Source organism: Xiphophorus maculatus, chromosome 7, assembly GCF_002775205.1.
Source record: "Xiphophorus maculatus strain JP 163 A chromosome 7, X_maculatus-5.0-male, whole genome shotgun sequence".
Lineage (NCBI taxonomy): Eukaryota > Metazoa > Chordata > Actinopteri > Cyprinodontiformes > Poeciliidae > Xiphophorus > Xiphophorus maculatus.
In genome coordinates, this window is record NC_036449.1 from 1,907,235 (window position 1) to 1,918,463 (window position 11,229).

General features: G+C 38.2%; 3 protein-coding genes across 3 annotated transcripts; 2 read left to right on the top strand and 1 right to left on the bottom strand.

Moving 5' to 3' along the window:
• The first annotated feature begins 899 nt into the window (after positions 1–899).
• Positions 900–2,015, top strand: LOC102227790 (trace amine-associated receptor 13c-like). The gene is made up of 2 exons (XM_014471110.1): positions 900–1,072; positions 1,205–2,015. Exons 1-2 carry the CDS (start codon positions 900–902, stop codon positions 2,013–2,015), a joined length of 984 nt encoding a protein of 327 aa, XP_014326596.1.
• A 3,592-nt stretch (positions 2,016–5,607) lies between these two features.
• Positions 5,608–6,723, top strand: LOC102228048 (trace amine-associated receptor 8a-like). The gene is made up of 2 exons (XM_014471109.1): positions 5,608–5,780; positions 5,913–6,723. The coding sequence occupies exons 1-2, from the start codon at positions 5,608–5,610 to the stop codon at positions 6,721–6,723; spliced, it is 984 nt and encodes a 327-aa protein (XP_014326595.1).
• Positions 6,724–10,118: 3,395 nt separating this feature from the next.
• LOC102228299 (trace amine-associated receptor 13c-like) lies at positions 10,119–11,229 on the bottom strand. Its single transcript, XM_014471105.1, has 2 exons — positions 11,066–11,229; positions 10,119–10,932 (listed from the first exon to the last, which is right to left on the bottom strand). Exons 1-2 carry the CDS (start codon positions 11,227–11,229, stop codon positions 10,119–10,121), a joined length of 978 nt encoding a protein of 325 aa, XP_014326591.1.

Sequence of the window (11,229 nt, forward strand, 5' to 3'; positions counted from 1 at the left end):
GAGTTGAAAACCAAGGCTCTTTAACAAGTTTTTATGACCAGCTGCCTCCCCAAAGGTTTCTGGTTTTTTCTTTAAAACAAAGGATGGGGGTCCTATTCCTACATTGACCACTGGGGTTTGAACAAAGCAGCTGTTTAAAACTTGCCAACCCCTCTGGCCACTAGCGATGACTTGCTGCTGACAGATGACAAAATTTTCAGAGCTAGAAGCAAAACAAAAACTTGAAGCACAAACCAGCTCAAAATTGTAGCACAATTGATTGACATCAATTCAGCTTGGTCTGGATAAATGTGGGAGGGCTAGTTAACCTCTGACCTCTGGAACCTTTTGTTGATATCTTCAAAACAAAACCAGTATAAATGCTAATTTTAGCAGCACAAACAGAACAGATGATTGAAATTTTTTATTTGGATTTTGTAAATCTGTTTGACCTTTGATGATGTCTGTAAACATATTATGTCTTTAAAATGATAGCAGCACAAAATATTGACACCAATTTAGTTTGATATGAAAAAGCTGCTCTTTGCATCTTAATTCAGGACCTTTCTATTGTAAGCCATCAAGAGAATCACTGAAATTCTCATTAAAAAAGCATCTAAATTTATAATAAAATGTGTTACAGGATTTATACAGGTAGGTTAGATATATTTTCCCCACCCTGCATCAAATGTATAGCTAATTAGAATCAATACACATTACGCAGTAGTTTGCATAGCATAAAATAAGTTACAGATATTATTATTTTTATAAAAGCTACAGAACAGGAGCATGAATATTTAATAAGCCCCACCTTCACATCAACAGAGGATAGAGAGCTGAATATATAAGACAGTTGTTTGGCAAAGTGATTGAGGCTTAAAGCAAAGTGAACAGCTTCTTGTCTCCTTCTCTGTCTAGTTATGAAAACTGTTGATGAAGCTGAACTTTGCTTTCCCCAACTGCTCAATACATCCTGCAGAAAGACTATGCTGTCTCCCTCTGTATCCTTGGTTATTCACTTAACATTATCTTCCATCTCTCTACTTACTGTATTTTCTAACCTGCTGGTGATCATCTCCATATATCACTTCAAGTAATGAAATGTTTTACCTTTCAAAAACTGTTTCAAACAATAGGTTGTAGCTCTGTCATTCTGACCTTATTTGTTGAAATTACAAACGTAGCTGCATTAGATAACGAGTGTGTTGTTTTCTCATTTCTGCAGGAGGCTCCACAGCCCCACCAACATCCTGCTGCTCTCTCTGGCTGTCTCAGACTGCCTGGTGGGATTCCTCATTTCATTCCAAATAGAGCTGATAGATGGCTGCTGGTATTTTGGAGACATCATGTGTGCCCTCTATATTATTTTGGATTATATTATCACTACTTCCTCAATAGGAACCATGGTGCTCATATCCATTGATCGTTATGTGGCCATCTGTTACCCCCTACGTTACCCCAGCAAAGTCACCACTGAACGAGTGAAGATGTGTGTTTCACTGTTTTGGATGTGTTCCATTCTTTATCATTGTGTTCTGTTAAGAGACAATCTGCAACACCCAGGCAGATATAATTCCTGTTCTGGAGAATGTGTCGTTTTTCTAGATTATATTGGGGGAATTTTTGACCTTTTGTCATCCTTTATTTGTCCTGTCACTGTGATCATTATTCTGTATGTGAGAGTGTTTGTAGTGGTTGTGTCTCAGGCTCGAGCCATGCAGTCTCACGTTACAGCGGTCTCACTACAGGGCTCAGTGAAAATCACAGCTAAAAAATCTGAAATGAAGGCAGCCATAACACTAGGGGTTGTTGTAGTTGTGTTTCTGATATGCACCTGCCCATATTTTTGTGTTTCACTAATTGAAGAAGATGCAGCAGTCAGTGCTTCATCCGCAACCTTTATTCTGTTTTATTTTAATTCCACCCTGAACCCTCTGATCTACGCTCTGTTTTATCCCTGGTTTAGGAAATCAGTTAAACTGATTTTTACTCTGCAGATATTGAAGCCGGAGTCGTGTGACACCATCATGATGTAAAGAGAATCCTAATCTTTTCATAGAGGTCATGGATGGAAATAAATCTTAAATAAAGAGACAACACATTTTATTTAATGGATCTTTGTTCTTGGAATTATTACACTATTGTGGATCATTTTTCCTTCTTTTGTGTCAGCACAGGTTTCATTGTGTCCAGAGAGCCTTTTAATTATGTATAAGTTATTTCAGTGTCCTAAAACATGCAGGGAATGCTGTGGTTATATCTGACATAGCCAACATTTCTATTGTCTTTGTTGACTAAATGAAAAACTACAATGTAAAGTATTGTCTAACATTAACAAGTAATTAGTAATTATTAATTTGAACAACTTAAGTCAGATTCTTAACAGTATATAATTACAGACTAACACATATCTGTAATGCGTATAGCATTGTGTTATGACTGGCTAAGTGCCATAACAGAAACAGGAGGCTATACCACAGATTAAGGTGCATTTAATGAACATTTACTAAAGGTAAAATATAAAACCAATAAAAAAAAATAAACCATCCAATAATCAAGAAATTGGAATAGAATTATTTTTTCCATCTGTGCTTCTAGAGCACTGTGTTTCCAAGTGTACTATGATGACCTGAACACCCAACATCAGAAGACTGTCAGTCAGTGATTGGTTAAAGGGTGGAGTTACTGGTTGCAACTGTCACAACCCAATCTGCCATTTGCAAGAATGTTATTAAAACCTCAGAGGAGTGACTCAAATTATTTTGAAGTTTTTAAAAACAATAATGTCTACACCAAAACCCACACTGTGGTCCAAAACTTTTTTATGTGCTTGGTGGCATATGACAAAATTCAGAAAGGGCTTGATGAAATGACTCACAACAAAAAAGGGTTTAAAGAAGTGGTGGAGGTGATGACCTCTCATGGCTACCACCAAAGCAATGCCGGGAGAAGCTTAAAACCTGAAGTGCGATTCCTGCACAATTAAAGATCATAATGGCAGGAGCGGATAAAGCCAACAAAATTGGAAATGGTTTGATGAGATTGATGCCATTTATGGCAACTGACTGACAAAATGGGAAGGAGAGTAGCTTGGACACAGACACTGCTCTGCTGGAGTCAATGATCAATGATGGTGAGTGTTTCACCAACGTTTATATACTTTTATGCTCCACCTTTTTCGTATGTATAGTCCACTATAGCAGATTCGCATTAGCTTACCTTCTCAGGTAATCTAGCCCATATAAAATTAATACTACATTGTGACTTCCCACACTCTCCTGTACTTCTCCAGAGTGTATGTGGTGTCAGACTTTGGACTCTGGGACAGCACAACTTCACGATGAACCACCCACTGGAGCTGTTCATACTTATTGAGCCAAATCTCTTGTGGAAAAGGCCAGAAGTGTTTGAATCAGTGGCGTAATGCAAACACTTGTGTGAGTGTTGGGATGTAAAAATAAAGACAAATGTAAATATGCATGAGGAGGAGAAAAAAGCCCAACAGTACACAGGCGCTGCATGAGGCGTGGAGAGAGCAGAGCTCTGGGTTCAAATCACCATCTCCATCTCCACATGGCCAGTCTCAGAACCCAGCCCTCTAGGCCTACATACATTATAAATTATATGAACACCAGCATAAAAACTCACAAGTCTCTTCTTTCACCAACTTATTATAAATGAATAAATATCACAATCTACACATATGTTATGTACAATTTAATGACTAAAACACATCAAAGATAACCTTCCTGCTGGTCTGCACCGGCACCAGTTTGCCTATAGGAGGAACTTGTTCACAGAGGATGCTGTCTCTATTGCAGTACACACATCCCTGACACATCTGCAACATTCTGAGACTTATGTTAGGATGCTATTTGTCAACTTCAATTCAGCATTTAATACCATCATAACGGAGAAGTTGATGGCAAAGATGCACGACCTGGGACTTTTAACACCAATGTGTCTTTGGATCAGGGCTTTTCTCACCAACCAGCCTCAGGTGGTGAGAATAGGGGACTGAACATCATCCAACATGGTCCTCAATACAGGCACACTGCAGGGCTTTGTGCTTAGTCCAGTTCTATTTACTGTGTTCACATATGACTGAGCAGCCATCCACTCCCCTAATGGGGTTCTAAAGTTTGCAGATGATACCAGCTTATAAACAATGATGAAATCCTGTACAGAGAGGAGATCCAGCAGCTGTTCACTGATCAATCTGATGCCCAACACCAGCAAGTCCAAAGAGGTCATAGTGGGCTACAGGAGGTCCAGAAGGACAGTGCACCTACCTATTACAATTGAAGGGCAGGCAGTGGAGTGCATAGACAACATCAAATTCCTGGGCGTCCACGTCACTTCGGATCTGGCCCAGTTGCTGAAGTCCTTTGTTTGACGAGGAAGGCCCAACAAAGGTTTTTCTTCCTCATGAATAAACTGAGGAAAAGGGCTGGGCTCCCTGCTCAGTTGCTCAAGAGGTTCTAGGCACATCCTGATGTTTCCCAACCAGAAGACCTGGATGAACAAGAAGATCAGAGAACTTTCAGGAGCTCCAACACTTCTTCACCTATTTTGAGGCTGAATCACCAGCAGAGCCCAGATACTGCAGCGGTCATCCCGCCATAGCCAGACCATCACTGTACAGGAAGTACAGAGAACCCTGAGGACAGTGAACCCGTGGAAAGCTGCTGGAGCTGATGGTGTGACAGGGAGGGTGCTGAAGGACTGTGAGGACCAGCTAGCAGGGTTTTTACCAGCATCTTTAATCAGTTCCTCACCCAGTGCACCGTCCCACCATGCTTAAAGTCCTCCACCATCACCGCTCTGCCAACAAAGAACAGTATTAGCAGTTTCAATGACTACTAATAATTGCCATATTATACTAATATTATACTAATATTGTAATGTTTATATGACCATACTAATATGACTAACCCCGGGGAACTAACCCCAATCATCATAAACTGCTTTGAGAAAGCGGTTCAGCGTCACATCACTTCATGTCTGTCACCCACCAGTTTGCCTTCAGAACCAATCGGTCTACAGTGTGAACTCTGATTTAAACAGCAGCTGATAAAAAGAACCCAACTATCACTTCAGGGGCCATCCAAAAAATGGTTCTCACAAAATTTGGATGTGAAATTTTATGTGCTGTACAATCCAATCCAGCTTCAAATATATAAAGATATTTTAAACATCACACAGAATCAAAGTGCCATACATTTTAAAAAGACTAAAATGAGTCAAAAATCTACATTCAGACAGGAAATCTTTATAAGTATGGTCATTAAGAAACATAGGATAAGAGCAGCCATACAGATAAAACACAAAATAACTAAATAAAGTATATCAAATGCAGTCAAAGAGCAGAGTAACAAGGTAATAGGTTGACTTCTAAGAAGTGATTTGAAAACAGAGAATAGGTTTATCTAATTTGCATAATTTCATTGCACAGTGGAGTCTTTATCTTGAAATAGTCAGAAGGGCTAGTGACTAATGCGCTCTTTAAGTCCCGCCTCTGGTACATTGCACAAAGTTAGAGAGAGAAAGAGAGAGAGATGATTTGTCTACTAGTTTCATATATAGATAAGACAGACTTCAGTAGCTTCTGTTCTTCTCTGTCTAATGATGAAAGACTCTGAAGAAGCTGAACTTTGCTTTCCACAGCAACTCAATGCATCATGCAGCAAGACCATGCTTCCTCCCTCAGTATCGTTGTTGATTTACATTACTCTGTCATTCATCTCTTTACTCACTGTGACACTCAACCTTCTGGTCATCATCTCTATCTCCCACTTTAAGTAATGAAATGTTTTACCTTTCAAAAACTGTTTCAAACAATAGGTTGTAGCTCTGTCATTCTGACCTTATTTGTTGAAATTACAAACGTAGCTGCATTAGATAACAAGTGTGTTGTTTTCTCATTTCTGCAGGAGGCTCCACAGCCCCACCAACATCCTGCTGCTCTCTCTGGCTGTCTCAGACTGCCTGGTGGGATTCCTCATTTCATTCCAGATAGTGCTGATAGATGGCTGCTGGTATCTTGGAGACATCATGTGTGCCCTCTATGTTGTTTTGGACTATGCCATCACTGCTGCCTCAATAGGAACCATGGTGCTCATTTCAGTTGATCGTTACGTGGCCATCTGTTACCCCCTGCATTACTCCAGTAAAGTCACTACAGAACGAGTGAAGATGTGTGTTTCACTGTGTTGGATGATTGCTTTTCTTTGTCACAGCCTGCTCCTGAAAGACAGCTTGCAAAAACCAGGCAGGTATAATTCCTGCTTTGGAGAGTGTGTAGTTGTCCTAGATTATGTTGGAGGAATAGTTGATCTTTTGATATCTTTTATTGGTCCAGTTGCTGCCATCCTCATTCTGTATGTGAGAGTGTTTGTAGTGGCTGTGTCTCAGGCTCGAGCCATGCAGACTCACCTTGCAGCGGTCTCACTCCAGGGCTCAGTGAAAATCACAGCTAAGAAATCTGAAATCAAGGCAGCTGTTATCCTTGGTGTTGTCGTAGTTGTGTTTCTAATATGCACCTGCCCATATTTCTGTGTTATTCTTATGGCAGAAGATGCTGCAGTCAATGCTTCATCTGTGACTTTTCTTCTGTTTTATTTTAATTCCACCCTGAACCCTCTGATCTACGCTCTGTTTTACCCCTGGTTTAGGAAATCAGTTAAACTCATTCTTACACTGCAGATATTGAAGTCTGACTCATCTGACACTATTGTGATGTGAAGAAATTAGCCTCTGATCTAAATATGTATTTTATTGGAGGAAAAGAGAACAATTAAAACGTCTAAGGTATTGCTGTTGTCATGTTTGAAGCTGGCACAACCTAAGCTTCTCTTTGGTCACTCATTACTGGGAGAGGCAACATTTTGCACTTTGGACCAACATTAGGTAGAAGATATTCATATTGACTCATTATGTGTACATTGTATATTTGGTAATAAGCTTAGATCGAAGAACAATGTTTAAATTGAAGAGCAGAGTGATAAATCTCAGGTCATTTTAGTGCAACCTGATGTTATTAGATGGGTATTTGAACAGTTAATAAGCACAAAGTTATTACAGTATCTCTAGTTCAAGCCTATATAAAGATTTGATTTTTAATAGAAAAATACTCATACATATAAATTATTTGTGTGAAAAAATATCCTAACAGAAGTGAGTACACCAATAAGTGCACGAAATTATTTCAGGGTGAGCACCAGCTTTTTTGATGAGATTAACAGCAGGACCCAAGCACAGACTGTTCAATGAAAGCAACAGAATGACTTACAGAACAAAAGACAAGAGACGTGAAGCGAAGACCAGTAGGAGGAGCCACTGACTCTGCTCTGCTCTGCTCGCTCAGTCGGTGTGGCAGATGGCTGCATGTACTGAGTCAGGTTGGTTCTGCTGGAGATTTCTTCCTGTGAAAGGGGAGTTTTTCCTCTCCACTGTCGCTACATGCATGCTTGGTATGACGAATTGCTGTAAAGTTAACAACACAATGCAAGCGATTGTTGCTACGGCCTCTTCCAGGAGGAAAGAATGCTGCAAGTCAGTGAATAAATGCTCTGCTGGGTTTCCTTAGATAGGAATGTTTTAAACTAATATGAATAAGCTTAACATATTCTTTAATAACTATGATCAACTGGAATGTAAAATGACTTCTTTTGTAAAGTGTCTCAAGATGATACTTGTTGTGATTTGGCGCTGTATAAATAAACTGAATTGAATTGAACGATGAAATGCGTAAGCTGTTTATTTACTGAGGAAGGAGTATGGAAATGACAAGGGCTAATCAGAGGTGAGTGAATGCAGCTGAGAGATAAGATGACAGACAAGAGCTGGCAGGCAGAGGGAAGGTGAAAGCAAAGAGAATGAAAACGGGGAAAGAAACCTGAACCTAATACAAACAATGAAAACAGAAATAAACTTTAATCTAAAGACACAAATCCAAAGCACAAACATCACTAGATAACACAAAGTGGTAGGATATGAGGAAATAAGCAATAAAGAAAAGAGAAAAACAGAAACATAAGTGAAACAAAAAGCCCAAACATCTACAATCATAATTCATCTCACCTGATAATTCCCTAACTTTCTTTCTATACAACAAAACTGCTTTGTGTTGGGCTGCTTTAGTTCAGAGCTGCTAGTTTTGTATTAAAATGAGTCACTTATAGATCAGCGATATGATAAATGAAACTGCATAACAACTGCTAGAGTATGATCAGTTAATTGTTTTCTTCTGCAGCAAAACTTGAAAAGTCTCATCATGCAAACAAGAAGTCAGTTAACAAAATGTTTGCAGACCTTAGAATTAGCTGCCTGGATAACTGAAAGAGAAACACGGCTGTAACAAAAGAGCTGTGAGCTGAAATAATAAAACACAACTTAAAACTTACTATTGGACTGCAGTAAAATGTCTTTGTCAGTTGTGTCTAATATTCAAAGGGAATACAAAGCAGATCAAAATATTGTGAAAGGGGAACGTCCTGTTGACCAAGGACGCATCACAGTGTCAGGACAGAAAACTCAAAACGATATGCTCTGAAATAGAAAATTAACAACAAAAGAAATTAAACACATGTTCATTGTGACGATCATGTTTGTGGCTAACTATTAATAACAACATACAGAAAAAAGTGGGTTGTAAAGTATAAAATCAAGGTAGGCAAGAATAAGTTTTGCTTATTCCTATTCCTTTTTTGGTAAACTGGGGGTTTGTTTATTGTTGTTCTTTTTCTTTTGTTGTTTCATGTGGACAATTTACCAAAATAAAGTGATAAACTAAACTAAGTTAAGCTACTGCCAGGCTGTTTTCGATCTTGCAGTGAATGTTGCCATATTAAAAAATAAGTTTGGGATGATAACAATGATACGTTACAGGATGTGAGTAGCAAAGCAGTTAGGAATCATTTCAAAATTTTAAACTAAAGCTTAAAAGGGATGAAAACAGTTACACTGCAAAGCAAAATCACCGCAATCATAATTAAAACAATGTGTCAGTTTTAATTCAGCCTCATGTATCCAACCTGATAAGTATTTTCTCTGCTACATCAGATATCGTATCATTGGGCAATCTGATGATGTTTACATTTTAAGTAATCTAGTTATAAATGTAGAAAATGTAACAATAACTATAAAAACTGTGTATAACAGAAAACCTTAAAAGGCAAAAACTATCAAATGAAGACAAGGGAGGGAAGGTTATGATGTATGTTTCTCCTTCACCAGTGGAAACACAACCAGTGACATTATCAGAACCTCAGGCACCGCTATGATAGCTGGGAAATGTAGTTTGGTCATCTAAAATCATTCCTCAGCAGCCTGGATCCTGGATGTTTTTGTTCTTTTCTTAGTTCAACACACCTGAATCAAACGATGGGTTATTAGCAGGCCACTGTAGAGCATTATGACACGTTGAGGAGGTACTTTGATTGTTTGAGTCAGCTGTGTTGGAGCAGAGACACATTCAAACCTTTGTACTGATATGTGCCGAATCAGGAAGCTTTTTACAAAACGCCACAATTTTTAGGTGAAAACAACAGGCCACAAATCAAATTAATCATTAGTCAATCAAAAAGATTAATCAACTTTAGATTAATTCATTAATTGATCACTTGTATGTGTAAAATGTTATGTCAAATAAAAATGACACAGACTCTTTTTAAGGTTAACTGTACTATAATGTACTATAATGACAGAGACAAGTTAGGAAAACACAATATGGATCTGTTCTTCATAACACACATACACATAAGCATATGCACTCAACTTGCAGTATATGACAGCTTGTGGCAATGGTGGAAAATATTAATGAAAGAGTGACTTGAGTTAATGTCTAAACATTTTCTGAACCAAAATGAAGGATCTGAAATAAAGTGAAACTATCAATAATAATGTGGGTGAATGGATGCTTGCATATTAAATGTACAGTAGATCTTGTGAAAAGTGATTTCAGTGGTTAATGTAACAAGAAAAGTGCTATAAAGATTCAGTTCTGTCACCAAAACCTTCACTGTTACTTCATATGTCAGCAATATTATGTACATTACATTGAAATACATTGAAGATTGAGTTCATATGTGTCAAAATGATTTATTATACTTTAACAAAGTAATATACATTATTTAGGCTTACAGTAAGTTTGCATCTGACGAGCCAGACTTGAGAATTTTAAGTGTAACAATAATTTTGATAGATTTTCTAAACCAGGGGTAGAATAATGCATAGATCAGAGGGTTTAGACAGGAATTAACATAGTATAATATTAGGAGATATGCACCTGATAAACTACTGAATATACTCTCTGGGCTCAGAACTGAGACACAAAAATATGGACAAAGGCACAACAGAAACACAATTATAACAACCCCAAGAGTCCTGGCAGCTTTTATTTCAGATTTCTTCGGTTTTCCTTTTCCTGAACGCTGATGTGTGACGGCTGCAACATGAGAGCGCATGGCCCGAATCTGAGACACAGCCACCACAAAGACTGTAACATACAGAATTATGATTATAGTAATAGGAAGAAGAAAAACAAATAAGAGATCAACAATAAATCCAGTGAGGCCTATCTCAAATGTACACTCTCCAACACATGAGTTAAATCTGCCTGGTTGTTCCAGATTCTCCTTTAAAATTACAGTGGAATAAACAAGAGAACAAGTCCAACTCACAGAAACAGACACTTGGGTTCTTTTTAGAGTAACCTTAGTGGGATAATGTAAAGGATCACAGATGGCTATATAGCGGTCAATTGAAATGAGGACCATAGTCTGTACTGAGGTCGATGCAACAGTAAAACCTAAAACAGTAATCAAAGCACACATTATGTTGCCAAGATACCAGCAGTCATTCAAGTAAATTTGAAAGAACAACAGAAAACCCATAATGAAATCTGAGAAAGCCAGGGAAAGAAGGAGAACGTTTGTGGAGGTGTGAAGCTGCCTGGAAAGATTAAAAACACAAACACATAAAGACTTCTCTCATTTCATTAAAACTGTCACATATTTAATTCAGTCTAAAATATGTTTCATTCACAGTCACAGCCTTCTGCTGTGATTTTTCAATCAATCTTTACCTGAAGTGCATGATAGCAATGATGACCAGCAAGTTCAGAATCATTATGAAAAAAGAAATAAGACAAACAATAATAGAAAAGAACATCATATCAGAGGGGGAATAGTTTGGTTTACTGCAGGAGGTGTTGAGGAGTTCTGGGAAGCAGAGTTCAGCTCCTTCCAT